The sequence below is a fragment of the Pan paniscus genome, chromosome 6 (assembly GCF_029289425.2).
Source record: "Pan paniscus chromosome 6, NHGRI_mPanPan1-v2.0_pri, whole genome shotgun sequence".
NCBI lineage: Eukaryota > Metazoa > Chordata > Mammalia > Primates > Hominidae > Pan > Pan paniscus.
In genome coordinates, this window is record NC_073255.2 from 34930038 (window position 1) to 34955347 (window position 25310).

The 25310-nt window shown below is 39.3% G+C and overlaps 1 protein-coding gene across 4 annotated transcripts in view; it reads left to right on the forward strand.

The window, feature by feature from the left end:
- PLEKHA8 (pleckstrin homology domain containing A8) overlaps positions 1-20810 on the forward strand; it is a 104816-nt gene extending 84006 nt beyond the window's left edge. For 2 of the 4 annotated variants that reach the window (XM_034963864.4, XM_008958884.5), the window contains one exon: positions 8285-19579. In XM_034963864.4, coding sequence (XP_034819755.1) covers positions 8285-8302 — 18 coding nt within the window. In that variant the 3' untranslated portion in view covers positions 8303-19579. The other 2 variants (XM_014345622.4, XM_057302840.2) reach the window with 1 other exon arrangement.
- Positions 20811-25310: the final 4500 nt, after the last annotated feature.

Sequence of the window (25310 nt, forward strand, 5' to 3'; positions counted from 1 at the left end):
GCCTTCCAAGTAGCTGGGACCACAGGCATGCACCACCATGCCTGGCTAATTTTTAAATTTTATGTAGAGATGGGTCTCAATCACCCAGGTTGGTCTCAAACTCCTGGGCTCAAGCAATTATTCACATTTCACCAGTTTTTTCACTAATAACTTTTTCCTGTTTTAGGATCCAATACAAGATACCACATTGCTTTTAATGTCATCCTATTTAATTTTTTAAAACTCAATTGTATTGAGAAAAATTAACATATAAAATTTACCCACTTAGCATATATAATTCAGTGCTTTTCATTATATTTACAAAATTGTGTAGTCCTTGCCATAATCTAAGTTTAGAACATTTGCATTACCCCCAAGAGCAACCCTGTACTTATTAAGCAGTCACCCCCCATTCCTCCCTCCTATAGCCCTAGGCAACTAATCTTTCTGTTTCTATTGATTTTCCTGTTCTGGACTTTTCATATAAATGGAATCATACAATGTGTGTGGTGTTTTATGTCTGGCTACTTTCACTTAGCACATTTTGCAGATTCATCCATAGTGTAGTATTTATTAGTACTTCGTTCCTTTATATTGCTGAATAGTATTCCATTGTATAGGTATATGGTGTTGTGTTGATCCATTCACCAGTTAATGAGCATTCGGATTGTTTCCATTTGGGGGTTATTATTAATAATGTTGCTAGAATATTTGTGTACCAGTCATCATGTGGATATATGTTTTCATTTCTCTTGGTATGTACCTAGGAGCACAATTGCTTATTGCTTGGTCATACGGTAACTGTGTTTAACATTTTGAGGAACTTCCGAAGTGTTTTCCAAAGTGGTTGCACTGTTTTACAGTCCAGCAGCAACATATAAGGGATTCAATTTCTTTACATCCCCATCAACGCTTGTTATCATCTGCTTTTGTTTTTCCTTTTGTTTTTAATATAGCCATCCTAGTGAGTGCAAGTGTGAAGTAGATATCTCTTCATGGTTTTGATTTGAGTTTTTCTTTTGGTTAATGATGTTGAGCATCTTTTCATGTGCTTATTAGCAATTTGTATATCTTCTTTAAAGAAATATCTATTCAAATTCTTTGCCCAACTTTAATTGTGGCGTTTTCTTATTTTGAGGTTTTTTTTTTTTTTTTTTGACGGAGTCTCACTCTGTTGCCCAGACTGGAGTGCAGTGGCGCAATCTTGGCGCACTGCAACCTCTGCATCCTGGGCTCAAGCAATTCTCCTGCCTCAGCCCCCCAAGTAGCTGGGACTACAGGCACGCACCACCACGCGTGGCTAATTTTTGTATTTTTAGTAGAGACGGAGTTTCATCACATTGGCCAGGCTGGTCTCAAATTCCTAACCTCAGGTGATCCACCCACCTCGGCCTCCCAAAGCACTGGATTACACGCATGAGCCACCACACCTGGACCTTATTTTGAGTTTTAAGAGTTCTTTATATATTCTGGATGCAAGTCCCTCTTCATGTATATGATTTTCAAATATTTTCAAATATTTGAAAATGTTTGTCAAAAATCAATTGACTATTAATATAGCAGTTTATTATTGACACACTATCTTGATTTCTGTAACTTTGTAACAAGTTTTGAAATAAGAAAATGTAATTCTTCCAACTTTGATCTTTTTCTAGATTGTTTTGGCTATTCTGTGTCATCTTATTTTAAATTTTTTTCATTTAATCACTTTTGGTTTTGGGATTTTATTTGTTGTTTCTTAGTTTTCTATATCATTCATTTCTGTTTTATTTTTAAAATTTCCTAGCTTCTACATTCTTGGGTTTGCATATTTGTTTTATAACTGTAAAAATGAACATTTATTTTATTACCATTAGGACTTTTTTTTGAGACAGGGTCTCGTTCTGTCATCTAGGCTGAAATAGTGTGGCACAGTCATCACTCACTGTAACCTCCGCCTCTCAGGCTCAAGCAATCCTCCCACCTCAGCCTACCAAGTAACTGGGACTACCGGTGCATGCCACCACACCCAGCTAATTTTGTATGGAATGATACATTTCTCAGAAATACCCTTGTAGTTAAGCAACACATGACTGTGTATAAGTATATATATTTTTTTAATCCATGAGTTTAAAAATAGACTCTCAGATATAAGACATAAAAAGCCAACCATATGCTGTTCATAATAGGCATGCTTAAAATCTAATGATCTAGAAAGACTAAAAACAATGGAATGGCAAAATAATTACCAGGCAAATATTAATTTTTAAAATTGATGGCACAGAATTTTATAGCCACAACAGAGGCCAGAACACAGTGTAATTATGTTGATATCAGACAAAAAAGACTTAAAAAGTATTTAGGGATAAAGAAAGTCACTGCAAAATGAAAACATGAACAATTCACTAGGAATATTCAACAGTTCTGATTTTCTGTGCAACAACTAACAGCATAATTGACAGAAAGAGATGGAAAAAATGAACAAATTCACAGTCAGTATGGGGTAGACAAAAATAAAATATGAAAGGTTTGAACAAGACGATTTTCACGACTCAGCATATACCAAAAAAGTCAAGATTTTCTGACCACAATGTACTACAATTTGAAATTAGTTAACAAAAAGATAACTCCTTAAAAAAAAAAACCTTAAAAATACTTCTAAATGATTCACATGTCAAAAAAATCATAAATGAAATGAGTACATACTTAGCACTAAAAGAGTGTGACTACAATACATAATAAAATCTGAGGGATGTAGCTAAAGCAGAACTTGAGTCATTTGTGGGTTTAACTGCACACATTCAAAAAGAAAAAAGTGGCCAGGCACGGTGGCTCATGCCTGTAGTCCCAGCTACTTGGGAAGCTGAGGTGGGAGGATAGCTTGAGGCTGGGAGGCGGAGGTTGCAGTGAGTGATGATTGTGCCACGGCACTCCAGCCTGGGTGACAGACCCAGACCCAGTCTGAAAAAAAAAAAAGCCCATCTCTATAAAAAATACAAAATTAGCCAGGTGTGGTGGCATGTACCTGTAGTCCCAGCTATTTGGGAGGCTGAGGAGGGAGGATCACTTGAGCCCAGGAGTTCAAGGCTACAGTGAGCTGTGATATACCACTGCACTCCAGTTGGGGCAACAGAATGAAACTCTGTCTCTTTAAAAAAAAAAAAATTAACATATATGCTTGACTTAACAAGCCTAAAGTTTATCAGTATCTCTACCTTTCTCCTAAAATATACAAATAACCTTAGAACATTTTAACATCAGTCACTTGCCTCTTGTCTGACATGTTTTTGTCTTCTGATAGTTTTGTGCCTCCTTATGTCCCTCAAATTCATCATCATCATCATTACTATTAGCAGTAGGAGTGGTGTTTTCTACAGTCAGTGGTTGCTCTGGTTTACCCACATTTGCTATTTCTTTGGAGATCATTAGTTCTTGCTTTCTGCATCTTTCTTCTGGTTTTGATTTGCTCCTTCTGGAAGTAAAATGTTCCCATAGTAACATTTTCTGGAAGGGCCTATGAATGGTAAACTCAGTCTTTGCCTAAAAATGTCTTTTTTCTGCCTGACTTTTGAATTATAGTTTAGCTAGTTATAAAATTCTAGCTTATCAGTTATTTTCCCTCTATATTTTGAAGATATTTTTCTGTTGTCTTCTGGCCTCTGACTATTGAGTACTGTGCTGTCAACTTATTTTTTGCTTCTTTATAGGTAGTCTGTCCTTTACCTCTGGTGGCATTTAGGATCTTCACTTTGTTTTGTGGTCTTCAGTTTCCCTATTATGTGTAGTGTAGATTTATTTTCATTTCTTATCTTTGGTCTCAGTGCATGCTTTTATTCTGCAGATTCTTTCCTTACAATTCTAGTAGAGTCTATGTTATTATCTCTTTGAATACTACCACCTCACTATTCTCCCTATTACTGTTTCTGGAATTTCTATTAAATACATATTGGACTATCTCATTCCTTATGCCTCATAACCTCCTTTTAACATTTTCCATCACTTCATCATATTGCTGCACTTAGCACAATTTCCTCAGATGGGACTTCTAATTTACTAATTCTCCCTTCAACTTCTTTTCAGCTTACAAACTTTTAGTAGCTAGTTCTCATTTCTACACATTCTAATTTATTTCTGTTCAAAATATTACTTTTTTTTTTTTTTTTTTTGAGACAGAGTCTCACCGATGCCCAGGCTGGAATGCAGGGGCACAATCTCAGCTCACTGCAACCTCTGCCTCCCAGGTTCAAGTGATTCTCCTGCCTCAGCCTCCCCAGTAGCTGAGATTACAGGTGCACACCACCATGACTGGCTAATTTTTGTATTTTTAATAGAGACAGGGTTTTGCCATGTTGGCCAGGCTGGTCTTGAACTCCTGACCTCATGTTATCTGCCCACCTCAGTCCCCCAAAGTGCTGGGATTACAGGAGTGAGACACACCTGCCCTACTTTTCTTTTTTTTGTTACAATAGTAGCTAAAACTTACTCTGTGCCAAGCATATGTGTACTCTTCTAAGCACTTTACATATATTAACACACTTAATCCTTACAATAACCCATTGATATAGATACCATTAGTATACCTACTTTACAGATGAGGGACTTGAGGCACAGAAATATTAAGTGACACACCCAAGGTCACCCAGGTGGTGGTAGGTGATAGTGATGAGATTTGAACCCAGCACTTTAGCTTCAGTTTCTGTGCTCTTAGCTACCGTGCAACAGTGCCTCTCATGAGGTTTGTTCCTTTCTTGGTGTTTTAATTACATCTTTTAGGGCTTTAATAATTTTAAACATATTTATTTTACATTCCCTTTCCAATTGTCATTCTATTATATGAAGTTTTAGGGTGTCTTTTAGTGCTATTTATCGTGTCTGCTGACTCTTAAGTCAGCAGGATTTTGTCCTCCTGCATTTCATTATTTGTGTTTGTGAGCTTGTCTTTAAAGAAGGCTGTTTTTCTGTGAGAATCCCCGTGGCCTGGGTTGTACATGTGTCCCTCAAGAGCAGTTTTGCATTTGCCACAGAAAGATCACCAGATGTGGAACTCTTTTTTGGCTGTTTATCATTTTGGGAGTCATTTATCATCATGGTTCCTGGACCATCTGCAAATTTGAACCTCCAAATTTGAGGTAGAAAAAGACCCTGAGAATTCATTTCTCAGAGGACATTTTTCCCCATCCAGACAGAGGCATATAAATTCTTTTTTGTCTCTCCGTGCCAGTGCATCGATGGTTTTCCTAATTTAATCTTTTCAGTGTGGGTGTAGCCTTTTAAAAACTGCTGCAGTTTTTTAACTAAGCCCAGCTGTGGCAGCATCCCACATCCTTACCACTCACTTCTCTCTTTGTTACTGACACACCTGGAGACTTCCTTTCTCTCTTGCCAGTTCATTCATGCATTTAAAATAATTTTTGCTGTATTTTGTCAAGCATTTTAAGGCAGTATGGCAGGAGAGTTTTCGGACTGTTTCCCCACATCTTCTTTTAAGAAAGTTAGGAGTCTCATCCCACCCTTTAAAAAAAGTATGATGTTAATTATTTTCTCTTGGTAAGCCTGATTTAAAAATTGGGGACATCCATAGAAGTGTTAGGAGGAAAATGCAAACTACTCATTGTACCACTACCTAAAAATGGCCATGTTTTAAATGTTTTCTCCTTTTTGTATTATATGTGTTTAGATATACATATATACATGTATATATGTATACATGTGTACATACATATATACACATAATGTATGTATACATATGTATACATACATGTATACATGTATGCATGTATACATACATGTATACATGTATGCATGTATACATACATGTATGCATGTATGCATGTATACATACATGTATGCATGTATGCATGTATACATATGTATACATACATGTATGCATGTATGCATGTATACATATGTATACATACATGTATGCATGTATACATATGTACACATACATGTATGCATGTATACATGTGTACACATACATGTATGCATGTATGCATGTATACATATGTACACATACATGTATGCATGTATACATATGTACACATACGTGTATGCATGTATACATATGTACACATACGTGTATGCATGTATACATATGTACACATACGTGTATACATATGTATACATACATGTATACATACATGCATATGTATACATACATGTATACATACATGTATACATACATGTATACATATGTATACATACTACATACATGTATACATGCATACATACATACATACATGCATACATATGCATGCATACACGCATACATATGCATGCATGTATGCATGTATGTATACATGTATGCATGTATGTATACATGTATGCATGTATGTATACATGTATGCATGTATGCATGTATGTATGCATGTATGCATGTATGTATGCATGTATGCATGTATGTATGCATGTATACATACATGTATGCATGCATACATGCATACATATGTATACATGTATACATGTATACATACATATACATGTATACATGTATACATACATGTATGTTATATATGTATACATGTATACATACATGTATGTTATATATGTATACGTGTATACATACATGTATGTTATATATGTATACATGTATACATACATGTATATGTTATATATGTATATGTTATATATGTATGTATGTATGTATACATACATATATACATATATACATACACATATATGTGTGTATGTATATATGTACTATATAACTTGATTCATGTGTGAATATCTGTTTACGTGTGCGATTTTTCACCTAACAGTGTATTGTATTTTTCTTACATCATTAAAATTCATTAAAGAACAAACAACTGAAGAAAAACTTCTGCCTTAGAAGCTTAAGGATAAATGAGGGGCATCTTCCTGCATATATTTGATTAGCTGTTCTGCAAATCTACTCTTCTGCACCTAGCAACCTAGAAATAAAAAAGGGAATAGCTGCACTAAGAGCCCTAGAATCCTAATTAACATTGTGCCGCTCATAGATGCCTTACATTTAAAGCAAGATCATGTTGTTTCTCTCCCATATAAATGATTTTCATTGACTGTTCTGAATAACTTTATATTTCCGGTCTCCAATTTGCTGCAACTAAATCTTAGCTACCCCCCCATTCTGGCTTTCTTGTTGAAAATTGCTCTCTGAGCAAAACCTGGAATGTCTGAAGTCATTCCCCAACACAGTTGCTAGAGATGGGCTGTGAAATAACAGAATTTAGCAGCAAGTCTCTCCACAGGCCAGTGTATAAAAAGGATCTGAAACCTAGGCTGGGAATGACAAGTATGCTAGAGGGAATGGCACTCCCCTGCCCGCCTTCCAAAAGCAGTTTGGCTTCAGGAGAGTGGGTGTGTGTTTCACTTGGTCTTGCAAATGTAGGTCTAACTTTGTCACCGCCTTTCCGTCTGCCTTCCAGCATCTGTGCCCAGTTGACGTAATGACTGTGGAAGGCAGATTGAACGTTATTAAGGAGACAGTCTGGAAATTGTGAGAGGCAGGCAGGGTCAAGGATAGAAAGCATTCTTGGGAGACTGGGGTTCTCAGCTCACAGTAATTGAGAAATCGATTCAAACTCATGCCATACAATGAAATTATATGTGTGTGTGCATTTCCTAGAAGTTACCCCATGGCCCTTCCCACTTAAGTTAGCACTATACAATGTCTTGGCCAAATGAATTTGAGTTCCAAGTTAGGTTCTTGAGACTTAAATTAGTTCCAAGTTAGTTTCTTAAAATTTGTAGTAGAAGTAATAGCCTTAAAATGTAATTTATTAAAAATTAAATTTAGGGCCAGGCACGATGGTTCCTGCCTGTAAGCCTAGCACTTGGGGAGGCTGAGGCGGGAGGATTGCTTTAGCTCAGGAATTTGAGACCAGCCTGGGCAACATAGTGAGACCTTATCTCCACTAAAATAAAAAAATTAGCCAGGCATGTTGGCACACACCTGTAGTCCCAGGTACTCAGGAGGCTGAGGCAAGAGGGTCACTTGAGCCCAGGAGTTCAAGGCTGCAGTGAGCCATGATCATGCCACTGCACTCCAGCCTGTGTGACAGAGCAAGACCCCCCTCCAGAAAAAAAATTAAAATCTTTAAAAAACAACTGTTTTGATTTACAACTGCCAGAATTTGTGAGAAAAAGAATTTTAAGTTTCAAAAGTTTAGTGTGCACACTAACAAAATGAAGGCACAAAGCTTATGTTGCCAACAAGATATTAGAAACAGATTAGAAGTATAACTACACAACTCTACTTCCTGTAGATTAAAGATTGCCAAGACTTTATTCATATTTTTATTTTTTTAAAAATTTAAAAACTGAGACGTGGATTCATTTCTAACAGGGACACGCAAATGTCTGATGGTGGCCCAGGAGGGCTGTCACTCAGAATCAGGCGGGTGCAGAGTGGCCTGCAGGACATGATGACCCAGCATGAGACAGGATGCATCACATCTGGGTGACGCCTCTCTCCAGGGGATCAGCCTGGACTAAATGCCTCTCCTGGGCCAGGATGCCCAGCAAGCCCCGAGATGCCTCCTGGAGAGAAGGAAGTATGTGAGAGTATCCTGAGTTAAGTGAGACCTAAAATGCCTGAGAAAACCCTGAAATTACTGAGTCTATCTGGAACTTATTTGATTGTTTTTCTGCCATGAGATAGAATGAGGTCTCAAAAGAGAAATTAAATTATATTACAAGAAAATAAAGCTCAATTGCTTGCCTATTTGAGTTTGTGGCCTGTGAAAATCTTGCCCACCAAACTACGAGAAGCAACATGAGGGGCTTTATAATAACTCTGCAGGTAGGTGGACAGCTCATGGAATCCAAGGGGAAAGGCATGGGCTGGGCTGAGAAAGGACTAGAACCAGGAGCTGAAAGCCATTGGGATCTTTTCTCAGCTGCCATGGCTGCTTCTTACTGCATATCTTTCTGCCTTCTCTCTCTGAGGCCCATCTTTCTTTTTTTTTTTTTGAGACGGAGTCTTGCTCTGTCGCCCAGGCTGGAGTGCAGTGGCGCGATCTCGGCTCACTGCAAGCTCCGCCTGCCAGGTTCATGCCATTCTCCTGCCTCAGCCTCCCCAGCAGGTGGGACTACAGGCGCCCGCCGCCACGCCTGGCTAATTTTTTGTATTTTTAGTAGAGACGGGGTTTCACCGTGTTAGCCAGGATGATCTCGATCTCCAGACCTTGTGATCCACCCATCTGAGGCCCATCTTTCTCCACGTCTCCCATTCATCTGACAGAATATAGTGGCATCAATGCCTAAATTACGTGACACAGTTTTAGCCACATGCAGATTCTACCTTTCTGTATCTTGGCCTCATTCCCAAATTCTTGTACAAGAATCTGATTGGCCCACTTAAGTCCCATGTCTGTCTTCCTCCATTCAATCAATGGTGGCCTGAGGGGCATTGGCCCGTGGTACAGACATGACTGCTGTGGGTTCATCACCTCGGGTCAGGGGACAGTTCCCAGGGAATTGGAAATGGCTGTGAGCTGGGAGGGCACCCCAAAAGATGATGACTTCTGAGTCACTACGGGACCTATCCCTCACTTTTCCCATCTAGAAAATAGAAGGAATAATATCTATAATATTCCTAATTTTAAGTGAAGGCAAAGGGAATTAACATGTATTGACTTCTTTCCATGTAGGAATCTGCATCCTGAAAACAACCCTAAGAGGTGGGCATTTTAATTTCCTCCTTTTTAGATGAGAAAATTGATGCATGCGGAGGTTAAATCTCATAGCTAGTACATGAAAGCTCAGATCTAAACCCAGACAGAACCTGTGCTGCAGCCCCGGAGGCAACTGTTATTAAGATTGAGATAATGTCTCAAAGCCGTGCATTACATTCTCAGCTATTAAGAAACTGCCGAGGACAGTATCTTATATGTAGTAAATGCTCCGAATTGGAAGTCTCATTAATAAGAGCACTCTCCCTTCAATTGCAGCAGAAGTCTTATCATCACAGTGTTTTGCTCACATTAACCCACCAAACACCTCTGGGAAGTGGGCACCCATCTCCTTTGGAGAGGTTTCTGCCAAGACACATTTTATTACAATGAAAAGGGAGATGAAAACAGCCGCTTATACCTGTTTTAACTGTAATTGACCTTCAGCCACCATTTTGCTGCATCAGATTCGAGAGCTTCTAAAGCTTCCACCCTGCTTCATGTTGAGGTGTGAATTTGTCACCTTAGGAGCCTGTTGTCACAGTCTTTAGGATGTATTTATGTGCTCTGATCTTCTGGCCTCCTGACACTAAATATAACTCTTTCTTATTGGTACTCAGCTGATATACACAACTCAGGCTCTTTTTGTGAATGTTTGCTGAATGAGAGATTTGTTAACACCTACTGTATTCTCAGCTCTGAGAATATTAAACCTCTAAGATACAATGCAAGCCTCTGAGAGCAAACAGTCTTCTCTGTGCTATCAAAAAGCTAAGAACTTGGTCATTAGGGAAATGCAAATCAAAGCCACAATGAGATACCTCTTCATACTCAGTAGGATGGCTATAATACAAATAATTTTTAAAAAACAAACAAAAAAAAACAGAAAATAACATGTCGGCAGGTGTTAAAAGAAAAAACTTTAGACAAATTAAATTTAACAGAGTTTAACTGAGTAAATAACAATTTGAGAATGGGGCAGCCTCTAGAATCAGGGCTGCTACATGGTGGGCTAACATTTACGGACAGAAAAGGGAAAGTAACGTACAAAAAAGCGGAAGTGAGGTACAGAAATAGCTGGATTGGTTACAGCTCAGCGTTTGCTTTATTTGAATACAATTTAAACAGTTGGCTGCCTGTGATTGGCCAAACTAACACCTGTAAAGGAAAGCAATATGCCTATGATTGGCCAGAACTCTGCGACTGGTGCAAATGTAGGTTACAACAGTCTGTTTACATATCCAATTAGGTTTCAGTTAAACATTTAGGTCGGACCTAAATATGTAAGGAGGCAGCTTCAGGCTAAACTTAATTTAACACAGTGATGTGGAGAAATTGGAAAAAACACTACTAAGAACCAATTTTAAAGTCACCAGTCAGGTCTAGTTTGGGTGAAATTAATGCATGTTCACTTGAGAGCATTAGTTGAAACTTCCTGTAATTCCGTTGGCTTGATTGGTGGCCAACTTGCTTTGGTTAAAGATACAAATAAGGGACTTCAAACACCGTAAGTAGGTTTCTGATCTGCTTCTCTGAGCATTAGTACCACAGGTAGAATGATCGTGTAATTGATCATCCAAACTGTGACAATTATTTCCAAGACAAATGCTAAAACAAAAAGGACACTGGGACAGAAGGCCAACCCATGGTTGCCTTTGCTGAGGAATACCAGTAACATATTGACACCAGAGAACTGACTTTTTCTTTACCAAATCAATCATGGTAGATTTTACGATTAATCTATTTAATCTGTGGGAAAAATGTAACAATGGCCCAATGATAGAACCAAAGGATACATACTGTGATTTACCAGGAAGCAGCAGTGGCAGGGTTCCACGTGAAAAAATAGGTATCTTTTTCTCTTTTTCAGGTTTGCCTCTTTTTTGACCCACGCATGCTTCCGTTTTCTTCCATGGGAGGTTGGTCAGAAAGTGGCAGCTCAGGGTAGATGTCAGGAAGACAGTGGTCAGAAACAGACCCGGAGAGGGATTTGGGCCACCATGATAAGAGAGGAGTGGCCAAAGGGATGAAGAACTTACAGTTTATTGGCTGGGCACAGTGGCTCCCACCTGTAATTCCAGCACTTTGGGTCGCTGAGGCGGGCAGATCACTTGAGATTAGGAGTGCAAGACCAGCCTGTCCAACATGGTGAAACCCCCTCTCTACTAAAAATACAAAAATTATCCGGGTGTGGTGGCAGGAGCCTATAATCCCAGCTACTTGGGGGGCTGAGGCAGGAGAATCGCTTGAACCCAGAAGGCGGAGGTTGCAGTGAGCAGAGATTGTGCCACTGCACTCCAGCCTGGGCGACAGAGCGAGACCCTGTCTAAAAAAAAAACCCTACAGTTTATTGATTTCCTTTCCTTTACAAGGAAAAAGAGTTGGCTGCCTTCATGTATGACTTTTAATCTTTGTATCTCTGCCCAGAGGCACATTTTGGAGATGATGCTGTTTAAATTTCCAAATCAATAAATAAGCAGGGTCAAAGATCCAAAACTAGCAAATTGCTATTTCCAGGAAAAGATGCTGGCCTTGTCAATGTGGTTCTGTCCTGCACATACCAGGGAGTTCACGCTTTTCCTGCCCAGGCCTAGAGTTGCTTGGAGCTATTCATTCTACAGAAGTGCCATCCAACTATCTTCGTATGATTGCCACAAAGAACTTTTGAAGAGGGCTGAACTAGGTGGGCCTTAGAGACCTATAAAGGAAAGTAATATGCCTAGATTTTTATATGTGTATATAAAGCACTGTAAGAGCTATGACTAAAGAAATGAGAATGTCAGTGTGAAACTTTTTGTGATTCTGCCTGGGCGTCCATCAGATGGCCTTTCTTCTAAGAGGTAGAATCAGAACACATTGGCTTAGAAGCTGCTGTAGAAAACTGGCCCATCTGGCTATTCTAATTGTTTCAGAAAAGAAATACCACTGTATCTATATATGGATCTCTTGGTGTCCTCACTGCCAAATATACATAGATCATACAAGACCCTAAAACCGTTATCTGTTATGCTTTTGGCTTACTTTCCACTGGGCTTTTTTCCCCCACTTTCTTAAATAAGGTTATTATGACTCACATTCAGCTTCCTATATTCTATGAATTCACCCCCTTGCAAGAAGTTGCTTTTTAAAAAATCATGGTTGTCTAAAAGCCTTATAGTTGTAAATTTCTCCTTTCCTTCTGGTAGTACCTTGCACTTGTATGTATAGAAAAACGACCACAATGTAACTGTTGAAATAAATACCTTTTGCAATGTCTTCCCAGCTCAGTAACCCCTTCCATTGAGAATATCTCCATCTCCATAAGACATAACGTTTGTGATGGCTCACTCTGCTCTCCTGTCCATGAAGGGACTCCTGAGTTTGAGGTGAGCCAATCAAATTGGAGCTGGGGTTCAGTAATAGACAACCTGTTAACTGGAATGAAGGTAATGGAAACTGATGAGCAGAAGCTGCCATCATAGAAAAGCATTCTCATCCACATGCCAGGAGAAGCAGGAAAGTGGATATTTTAAGAGAAGAACAGAACAGATGTGCAAAGTAAAGGATGGAAAATGATCTGGCTAGAGACAAAGAAGAGGAGGGGTGGGAGAGAGAGGAAGGGACTGGAAATAGTAGTTCCTGGTAGTTTTCTAGTTCCTGGTTCTCAGCTGTCATGAAACCCACTCCTGTCCTTGGGTTCTGTGAGATATTCTGGACTTTTATACAAAGGTCTCCTGACTTTTCCCCCGCTAAGCTAGCTTGAATGAGTTCCTGTTATTGACAACCAGAATACCATTGACTAAGACAACTAGAACCCACTTCTCCATTTTCTCATCTGTTTTGAGTCCCAGAACAGAAGAATGAACCTGGATTCTTCCTGAATTAGTGAAATACAATTATAGACATTTAGATCTGAAATAATCTAATCCAACATATTTATTTTATGGATGAAACAGTAATGTCCAAGGAAGTTAAATGGCTTACCCAAGGTCAAGGTCACACAGTTAGGGGATAGTAGGATTAAAACTAAACCTTAGGTCATTTGAATGCCAGTCTGGCTTTCTTTCCACTAAACAAATCTGCCTTTTAATGAAAACATTTCAGCATCACACTTGGTGCAGAGAACAGCTGCTCCCTCTTCTGAATGATGTGGTAGATCCTGCAATCAAGGGATCCCCGTCCTCAAACACAGTGGTGGGCTGAGGATCCAGGCTGAGCTTTTAGAGTATCACAGACCTCTAGCATCAGTGATTGGCTCAGAGGTGGGCTTCAGCTCCAAGTTAGAACTACTTAAGGACTTTTTAGGGAGAATAATCAGGCACTTAGACAGAAGGAGAGAATGTGGATCTCTCGTTTTTGAGCTCTGAGAAATTAAGGATCACATGAGCTTAGAGCTGCTAGGGGTTGTCTTTTCAGCATGAGAAGACAGCCTGCTGAAGAACAGAGCCCGCACAGAGGAAAACAGAACCAAGAGATGGAGAGAGAGAGATATCCGATAACTTTACCTGGGCACCTAGATTTAGCCATGCCTGAAGTTATCCAATTCCTGAACTTATCAGTTACCTGACCCAGTGCATTTCCTTTTCTACTTAAGCTAGTTTGACTTGACTTTCTAGTATATGCAACCAAGTGAGGTATAATACCAAAACATTGATGGCTAATCCTAGTTTAACTTTATATACGTTTGCTGATTTTTATATGCTACAGAGAGGCTATATCTTTGGGTCGTTGTAAACAGATGTCAGCTATTTTGGTTAAAATGTATTTAATATGACTTATTAAGACTAAACTAGGAGCAGTAGTGACAAAGAAATACAACTGTGTGTGTGCTTTTGTTTTCCGAGGAAGAAGAGTAATTTTTCCTAAAGCAGTAGATGGGCTTTTTTCGTTGTTTCTGACCCCTTTTACACTTTTAGGACTTACTGAGGACCCCAAAGAACTTTTGTTATGTGGGTTCTGACTATCAATATTTACTGTATTAAAAATAGAAACTGAAAATCTTCAAAATATTTAGTGATTCATTTGAAGATAGCAATGATGAAAGCATGTGAACATAAATAATATCTTAGTATTATAATAAAATTAGTTTTGACCTTGCAGGCCCCCTGAGATCTGTTCTAAAGAAAAATGTCAGTTTGTGTGGGATAAAAAAGAGCAAAATGTAGGACAAACTTGGAAAGTGAGTTTTATTTGCCTTCGTTTGTAACACTTGAGTCGGAAAAGGAGCTCCATAATCTGTTGAAATCTTAGCAAAGTTTGCCTAATTTTGGTAAGCCTTTTTCGTTGTTTTACTGATTAATGCTTTCACCGACAATGTAAAAGGTTATTCATTACTTGCTGTGTAATCTGCCTGGATAGCAAAGATTCTAGGTCTTACCAGAATAATTTCCTGTGCTTTCTGTTGACCTTACTAGATCCTCGACTATTTAAAAAGAAAAAGTACAAAAGGTTTTCACTTATGAAAGAGCAAAGGTTCTTTTTAATCATGTTGCCTTCTATGTTTATTTCAAAATGCTTTTTTGTGACTCAAATAAGTAATAAAGTATTGTTTCTAAGGCACCCATGATCCTATCTTAATCAAGCATTCAAATATGTTCTGATAAGTTTTTTTTTTTTAATTTTTGTTCTCCCAAAAAAATTAGATCTTAAATTTAGGAAAAAATTTAAAAAATCAGAATTTTTTTTTGCCATTCTTTCGTCATAATTTTTTAACCTTTTTTATGATAATAAAATACATGGAACATAAAATTTAACATTTACCCTATTTTTAAATGTACAGAAAATTAGGATATCTTTTACACCTAAATTATCTTTGGGATTTTCCAGTGTATCCCTTGAAAATCACAAACTTGTTTCTTTCATCACATAAAAAGATAAGGGCTAGGTTTCTTTGATGTGTTACTATTGTAGGATTTGTATGAGAAGAGTTATCTAACCAGAGAAGGTACTTAGTCTTCCCTAGGTTAGATTTGTGTAAATAAAATATTGTTAGTGTAACTATTTCAGAAATGGTATACAGATGGTCCCCAACTTACAATGGTTTGACTTATGATTTTTCAACTGCGTTTATTGGGGTAGTAAATGCATTTTTGACTTCTGACATTTTTTATTTACAATGAGTTTATTGGGATTTAACCTCATTGGAAGCCAAGGAGCATCTGGACTTTAGAGGAAATCCCTGGAGATTTATCAGTACCCTGGCTGTCCATGATTTATTTTTACCCTCAAGGAAAACACTGATCAAACTCTTATGAAATTGGTTTGTTGTGTTTTATTTATCAGAGTCCTGACAATGCTTTGCCTGATGATATTAGACAACGGTGTAGTGTTCTCAATCCTAATTTCAGTTATTACTTAAAATGTTTCCTTAGCCTGGCCACAGTCTTATATTTTTAATTTGAATTTACTATCTCCTAAGCTAGTTGTTTTCAACTATGGAGTTTTATAAAAAATAAAATGCCTAGGCCCTACTGCTGAATCTCTTTACTTCATATATTTGGTATATTATGTCTCATAATTGTTATATCTCAATTTATTTTTCTATATAAAAATTGTGTTCCTCCATTTTTATAAATCAGATTTTTTTAATGAAAACTTAATTATTATCCTTAGAGACAACTTGCCTATTTTTTAATTTTATTTTTTGGAATGGCTTTATTATCTTTGGCATGCTACAGAAGCAACCACATTTCTTTACTGGTTGCATTATAATTATGCACCCCTCATCTGACCTGTCACATTTGAGGGTTACCAGTTATAAATTAAAAACAGCCACTCTAAGTCTCTGTCATCTACAGATTTTTTTTTTTCACTCTGAGGCTTGTGTGAACGCCCTGGTATAAGCTACAGGCCAGATTTTCTGTCTTCAGCCAAGGACAGTCTCAGGCTTGTGTGAAGGCCCTGAAGGCTTGTGTGAAGGCCCTGCTATAAGCTACAGGCCAGATTTTGTGTCTTCAACCAAGAAAGACAGTCTCAGAGCTTCATGGAGAAGGACTGTATTGGATATTTCAAACTGTTGACACTTTAAAACATAGACTCTTGGGTATAGCTTTCTGAGCTGATATCTCTTAGATAACTCTCAGCTCAGATGAGTAAACTCAGTCAAGATCTCTAGGACTCCTTTTAGTCTGGAGAACTGCTAACCTAAGATCCTCAGGACAAGAGTTACTTACATAAGGCTAAATGAACTGATGAGGGAAATTTTATTTTGTTTTTTAAAATAATATTGTTGATTTTGTTTCACTGTTCTATAGTCTGGTTGTATACATAAACCAATTTCTTTTTTTCTAAGCTATCTACAACCTATAAAATTTAGTAGACTACTTTTGTAAATTGTATTAGTTTGTTTTCACACTGCTGATAAAGACATACCCAAGACTGGGCAATTTGCAAAAGAAAGAGGTTTGATGGACTCACAGTTCCACATGGCTGGGGAGGCCTCACAATCATGGTGGAAGGTGAAAGGCACGTCTCACATGGCAGCAGGCTAGAGAAAAGAACTTATGCAAGGAAACTCCTCTTTATAAAACTGTCAGATCTCGTGAGAGTTATTCACTATCATGAGAATAGCACGGGAAAGACTCGCCCCCATGTTTCAATTATCTTCTACTAGGTCCCTCCCACAACATGTGGGAATTATGGGAGCTACAATTCAAGATGAGATTCGGGTGGGGACACAGCCAAACCATATCATAAACTGAAATGAAACATCTTAAATTGTATTTGATTCTCACTGATCCTATAGAATCCAGAAACTTACTGAATCTCTTTGCTTTTCATGGCAACGTAGTTTTATGTAAAAGCTCAATAAGAATATCTTCTCCTTCTTACTAGGATATAATTGGATGAATCAGTTGTACAACCAGGGCCTTACCTGGAGTGTCCTTTTTGAGAATGATGCTTATTTTATCAGAAGTAACCAGCCACTTTTCAGAAGCTAAAGTTGACGTTACTTATGGAGCCAATGCATACAAAGCCCTCCTAGGAAAACTGGCTGGTGTCTGGCTTATAGGATCCCAGCCTTACAGGAGGTGAGGAATATTATTCCCGTCAGGCTAGAAACTCAAGAAATTTGGAGGAATTTAAGAAGAAAGAAATTCACCCAAACATATAGATACTATGGGTGATATTTTTTGGTAAGAGTTTCTAAAAGATCATTTGGGATTCCTTATTAAAACTTCTAGACAGAAGTTAACTTTGTAAGTGATTAATACTATATGGACCTGGATTTTGCAAGCCAAACTTAAGAATAATCTTCCTTTGAAATTGTTATGATCACGAAAGGAAAGCGGACGCTAGGGAAAAATTGTGAAAGACTGAAATAGACCGAAAGGTGGACTGGTGTCTTCAATGGAAAACTATGCCTTGTTTTAGGGCACCCCCTTCCAAGTTTTCTGATTCTATAAATGCTGTGCCTTTCATTATCTTTGAGCTCCTATATAGAACACTTATAGGAATGTAAAAAGTTCTTGTTTATAGAAATAAAAATTGTGTTCAGTGAATAGCAATTGATTATTGTCCCATGGATATTAACCAATTTTACATCTATTTTTACATTCATTTCAGCATTCCTGATTCAACGATAAAAGTGTAGTATATTGAATTCTCCTATACAGCATCTTACTGGTTCCCTTATGAGTTAATTAAAAAGTTAAATGAAATCTTTGATGTTTCATCCTATATTTTTGTGTCATGATTTTACCTTTTTTTAAACAAGTATCCTTTAAAGTTATTTGCCTATTGTGTATTTTCCCATTTCTTTGCTTTCATACTTTCTCTATTAGAAATTGTGTCTCTTGTAAACAGCATATAGATGAGTTTTACTGTATTATTATTATTATTTTTTTTTACTTATTTATTTATTTTGAGACAAAGTCTTGCTCTGTCACCCAGGCTGGAGTGCAGTGGCATGATCACGGCTCACTGCAGACTCAACCTCCTGGGCTCAAATGATCCTCCCACCTCAGCCTCCTAAGTAGCTGGGATTACAGGCATAGGCCACCATGCCCAGCTAATTTTTTATTTTTTTGTAGAGACAAGGTCTCACTATGTTGTCCAGCCTGGTCTCAAACACCTGAGCTCAAGCAATCCTCCTGCTTTGGCCTCCCAGAGTGCTGGGATTATAGGTGTGAGCCACTATGCCCGGCTGTTTGGTTTATTCTGTCTGGCACTCTTATGTTTTCATCTGTGGGTTAAGTCACACATTGATTCCTATATTCACATTGATTATGATTACACTTAATTGGAATTATTTATTCCATCTTGGTTTCTTTTTATTTCTTTCTCGCTGTCTACTGGATTGATGGAGTTTTTTTTTATTTCCCGTTTTTCTTTCTACTCATTTGGAATTTTTCATTCTTTTTCTAATACTTAGTGGTTACCTTTGTGGCAGACACTGTTAGATGCCCTGTGTCTTAGTCCATTTATGTTGCTATAAAAGAATACCTGAGGCTGGGGAGTTTATAAAGAGAAGAGGTTTATTTGGCTCATTGTTCTGCAGGCTGTACAAGAAGCATGGCACCAACATCTGCACCTGGTGCAGGCCTCAGGCTGCTTCCACTCAAGGTGGAAGACAGAAGGGGAGCCTGTGTGGAGAGATCACATGGCAAGAGAGGAAGGAAGGTAGTGGAGGGGGCAGGCTCTTTTTAACAACCAGCTCTCGGGAGTGAACAGAGTGAGAATTCACTCATTACGGCAAGGATGGCCCCAAGCCATTCATGTGTGATCCACCCCCATGACCCAAACACCTCCCAATAGGCCCTGCCTCCACCACTGGGGATGAAGTTTCAACACGAGGCTTGGAGGGTCAAATATTCTAACTACAGCACCCTGCAATAGTCATTCTCCTTTTCTTCCTTAGCAATAAGATTCTGGAAAATATACCTTGCTGAAAAACTACTGATACAAAGGAAACAATAATATGTAACAGGAAGTTGCTGGTTGGGACTAAAAGAGTAATGACAGTTGGCCTGTGTTCCTCTGTCCTTCCCTCTTTTATCCTGGTGTAGGTGTAGGAATGTGGGTGTAGACGGAACTCCAGAAACCATCATGGACCATGAGGCAACTCTGAGGATGGAAGCCACACACTAAGGACGGTAAAGCAGAAAGAAGAGCTGAAACCCTGATGATAAAGAAGCAGCCAATTCCGTCCTGCACTGCCCACCTCCAGATCTCATTCATGTGAAACAAAGAGAAACTTTATCTTGTTCAAGTCACTTTAGTCAAGATTTTTATTATCAGATGAATGCAATTTCTAATTGATACACCTTAAAATTTTCAACATGTACACCTGATTTAACACAATCTAGAATTAAGTCAATACTTCTACATGCGTTATAGACCAAAGGTCACTGCTATAAGAACTTTGGGTATATAGTCAAATTCCTCACATTTTTAGAAACTTGTTTATTCATTGCATCCCTCCCCCATCTCACTCTCTCACACGCTCACATATTTATTTTCTCAGATCCTTATAAGTTCATAAGGCATATGTCCTTATTCCATTTTTACAGATGAGAAAACTGGGGTTTGCAGGGGTTAAGTAACTTATCCAAGATCACACAATTAATTAGTGGCGAAGTCATAATTTGAAGTCTTTCTAATGCCCAAATGTTTCCATTGTGTCACATATCGGAGCTGTGCTCTTTCCATCAGCCAGTTTCCCATTATCATAGCTGATGACATGCACACCCACCATCTGGGGCAGGCTTTAGTACAGCACTCTGTGCCATCATCCAGATCACCAAATCTTAGTAAATGGACATGTCATAAGAGATAAGGCTGCCATAGAATCACAGCAGCTTCTGGCTTAGTAAATTACCTGGATACACACCTTTTCCTAGAGGAAATCGCACATCTTCGTAGGAGATCTGGTGTAATGCTCTTGGGACCTCTCTCTAGAGGATGAGCTAGTATCACTGGGTCCTAGTAAGTTTCAACAAATATAATAGAGACAGAACTGTCATCATTATCAGAAAAGAAACAGAGAAAAATGTTAAAACAATGGTTTTGTGACCTTAAAGTCTGTGTTAGTCCCTTAGCACCAGCGCTGAGATTTTGCTGAAAGGGACGTTTTGTGCGTTAGGCTTCACTGAAGGAAGCCCCTGAAAGTGTTCAGAAATAGGGAAAATGAGAAACTGTTCCAGCTGAAAATACGGGCAAGGGGGAATCATTGAAGAAGACAGAATATTGAAGTGTTCAAATGAATAAAGAAGCTAAAAACTAAATCATAAGTATTGTTTCTTTGATATATATAAAAGGAAAATGTTTACCAGGTGAATGTGATCAGCTAGGCATGTTTTGAAGGCAATTGTAGCCAAAATGTAACCCCAACTCGCTCAAATTCTACATCCAAACCTTTCAGAGGAATGTCCAAAAAAGAAATAATTTTGTAAAAACTAAGGTTGGAAGATTTAGAAACAAAATTCAGAATGAATTTTGTAGGAAGGCTGAAGGAAATCCTTTTCCAGAGCTTTACTGGGCATTTGGGGTAAATCACAATGACTCATTTATATAGATCTTCAACTTTTCGCTGATCTTCCAACTTGATTTTCTTTCAGACTCTAGTTGCAGTGACACATAAACTATGGCGCAGGCTTAACTCATGTCTGCCCTCTACTTATCCTCCCCGCCCCACTGCTGGGCTCACTGTTCTGGAGCATAGTGCAGGGAGAAGACAGCTCTCATCCTTCCTGTGTTGCTCTCCTGGGAGTTACTTCTCCAGATCCTATGGTCTTTTCACCTCTCCCATCACCACTGTGACAAATCAAACACCTCTCTCCTGACCACCGTCTCCTGGAACCTGGGGTCTACAGTCCCTCTTGATACAATGAGACGACCTTGTGCTCAGGTGAAGGGTGAATGTGGAACCAGCTACGCTTCCCTCTCTACCTACCTCCTCCTACTGCATAACCACAAGGCTATGTGGATGGAGCAGATTTATCAAAAACTAGGGCTAATTTAATGGACTTACAACATAGGAGTGAATCAAAGGTCAAATTATATGTTAACATCAAACTTACACTAGAGTAAAAGCCATGGAGAACTTCAGAACAGAGATGGGCAGAAGAGTCAGCATTAGCAGGACAGTCTAGGGTGGCCTTTGCATTCCATACTGAGCTCCTGATGTCCTAGCCAGTGGGGTTTGAATATGTCTCCTCTTCTTGCCAACACACATCTCCCAAAGGCAAATGGTGATTTTCAGAGACAGCAAAGTCCAGATTTCTATAAATGAACAGAAACGTTCCTTAAATACAATGAAGACTGTACAACTCTGCCTACTGGTGGGGATAAGTTTTTTTGTCTGTTTGTTTTGTTTTTTGAGATAGGGTTTCCCTCTGTCACCTAGGCTGGAGGGCAGTGGTGTGATCATGGCTCACTGCAGCCTCGACTTCCAGGGCTCAAGGGATTCTCCCACCTCAGCCTCCCAAGTAGCTGGGACTACAGGCACATGCCACCATGCCCAGCTAATTTTTGTATTTTTAGTAGAGACAGGTTTTCACCATGTTGCCCAGGCTGGTCTCAAACTCCTGGGCTCAGTGATCCACCCACCTTGGCCTCCCAAAGTGGTGGGATTACAGGTGTGAGCCACCACGCCTGGCTGGGGAGAAGTTTTCATTTTCCTTCTACTTCCAAACCATGGCCAAAGGCTATGGGAACACAAGAAAGGGGGTATGGGTAGCCCTGGTGTTTCCTCACCTACTGGCTGCACAGAACACCTGGCTAGAGTTCTGAAATGACCACTGCCCTGTGCATGAGGCCTAAATACACCCCTACAACCTGGGATGCCTCACAGGACTCTCCCCAAACAGGAGGGAGGCAGGGCAAAGGTTTATGATCTTCTTAGCTAAGCAACTGGTGGCTTTACCAGTTGTTCTAAGGAAACAAAATTTCAAGCAACTTCTGCAGATGAACTTTCCAGGATGAATTTCAGCCGCTTTATGTGCACACCCTTTCCATTAGTTAGTAAAAATGACCAAAACACGACTGTTGCAAGACTTTTCTCTCTAAATCTGTGGTTCTCAAGTAGGGGCAATTTTGCACTCAGGGGACATTTGGCAATGTCTGGAGAAATTTTTGCTTGTCACAGTGGAGAGAGGGGAGGGTAGAGGGAGATGCTACAGGCATCTAGTGGGTGGAGGCCAGGGAATGTGGCTAAAAATCCTGCAATGTGCAGGACAGCCTCCAACAACAAAGAATTTTTGGCTTCAAATATCAATAGTGCTGCTGCTGAGAAACCCTGCTCTAAAGACTTGGAAAAAAAATGATATTTAGGTTCATCTGTGACCAATATTACCAGTCATATCACTCCTGAATTTTACTTTAAAAATTCATTAGCTGATCTTCTTACACATCATCCCTAAGAAGTAGATTAAGAGTAATAATGGCATTTACTGAGTTCTTACTATGTGCTAGGTTCTGGGATAAGGACTTTATATACTTTATCTCACTGTTGTCCCTGTTTTCAGAAAAGAAAACTGAGCTCCGAGCAATGAAGGAAGTTGCAGATGCACATAAAACTTAAAATGGCAGAGGGAGGAATCAATGCAGACATGGAGTTCTGAAGCTTTTGCTGTTGCTCTCAGTGCATTTCTAAGGAAACCCAACGGTATCCATTTCATTGACCAATTGCTTTGTACCCAAAATTTTATTTTTCATAAGAACTTTTCATTTTCTGACAAAAACTATTTGTTAAATAAACATAACTTCATAATTCTGATCACATCACTTGGAGCAAATTTGACTGATACATTTTAAAACACATGGATTAAAAAAAAAAACTCCTTCTTTCCCGAAAAAGGAAAAAAGGAATGTATTTTTCATATTTTCATCTCCAATTTAAGGAATTCATTTTTGGAACACATATTATGCTTTAAATGGTGGTGCCAGGTAAAACTGCAAGGAAGCTTGTGCTATCTGGAGACACCCATACTTTTTTTTTTTTAAGGAACATTTTGTAACTTTACAACAGCATATTGCATTTTTATATTCATGTGCCTGTCTCCTTCATTGTCCTGTGTATTAGTTTTCTACTGCTGCATGAAGAATTTAAACAGACCTAACAGCTTAAAACAACACCCATTTAATAGCCCACAGTTCTGAAAGTCGGAAGTCCCAGCACAGCCATGGCATCACTGGGTTCTCGCTCAGGTTCTGCCAAGGCTGCAATCATGGTAATAGTCAGGCTCAGTTCTTGTCTGGAAAAGACAACAAGTTTGAGAAAAAAATCTGCTTTTCAAGCTCATTCGGGTTGTTAGCAGAATTCAGTTCCTTGCAACATTGGCCTAGGCAAATAATTTATGACTAAAACCCCAAAGGAAGTGCAACAAAAACAAGAATAGACAAATGGGCCTTAATTAAACTAAAAAGCTTCTGCACAGTAAAAGAAACAATCAACAGAGTAAATAGACAACCTACAGAATGAGAGAAAATATTTGCAAACTACGCATCTGACAAAGGACTAATATCCAGAATCTACAAGGAACTCAAACAACAAGAAAAAAAAAAAACCATTAAAAAGTGGGCAAAGGACATGAACAGATATTTCTCAAAAAAGACATACAAGTGGCCAACGAACATATGAAAAAATGCTCAACATCCACTAATTATCAGAGAAATGCACATTAAAACCACAATGAGATACAATCTCACACCAGTCAAAATGGCTATGATTAAAAAGTCAAAAAACAACAGATGTTGGTGAGGGTGCAGAGAAAAGGAAACATATATACGTGTTGGTGGGAATGTAAATTCGTGCACAGTGCCTGGTTCAGAAGACACACTTTAAAGAAAAAAGCTGGCTGAATGTTTATAACGTGTCTGTGTTTGTAGTGTTCAAGTCCTGAGGGCGAGGACCCTAGTGCATTTTCTGCAATCCAGTAATGCCTGTCCAGTATATGGCAGCCAGTGAGCACTCAACAGGTGCAATCGTTGGGCCACACACTCTTGTTTTAAAATGTGCTTTATCCTCTTGACCTTTTTAGGTTATGCAATGTGAATTCAAGCTGAATAATACTGAAGCCAGTCTTATGAGGCTCATTTCTAAGAAATATTCAGCTTTACGTAACGCAAATAAAAAATCACACACGCCCTTCCTTTGCAAGTGAACATTCATATTAGTGTCTGATAAATGCATTAAGAAGACACATTCCCTTAAATCAATCGGAGAACAGAACTTTGGTTTCTGCAAAAAGAAAAACTCCCTTTTCCTTAGATTTTCTCAGCTCCTCCACTGCTAGCCCCAGACAAGTTCCAAGTTATCTGCAGTTCTATGGCCTCCCTTGCATTTAAATCGCATTTGGGTAAACGCTTCCTGGGCTTTCTAACTCCACAGAAACGCTAACCAGGTATTGGGCGCTCGCACCGCTTCCAGGTAACCCGCGGAGCTGCGGATTCCAGGCTCGCGCTGTGACGTCACCGGGCTCGCAAGCCGCGGCGCGGTCTCAGGCTCCGGTGATTGGCTGGGGCCCATGACGTCACGGCCCGGGGCGGCACCGCGATGGCCAGGGCCCCGGGATGCTCCGGGTTTGTTTAAAAATAAAGGGGGGGCGGGAGCGCCCAGGAAAATCCGGGCGCCAGCGGGGGTGCCGGCCGCTCCTCCCGCCGCCCCGCGTCCCGGCCCGGCAGCGCCAACCCCCACGGCGGCCCGCAAGGGGGCGGGGGGAGGCGGGGCGGAGGAGGAGCCGCGGGCGCGGCGCCGCGCTGTCCCCGGCCGCCGCCCGC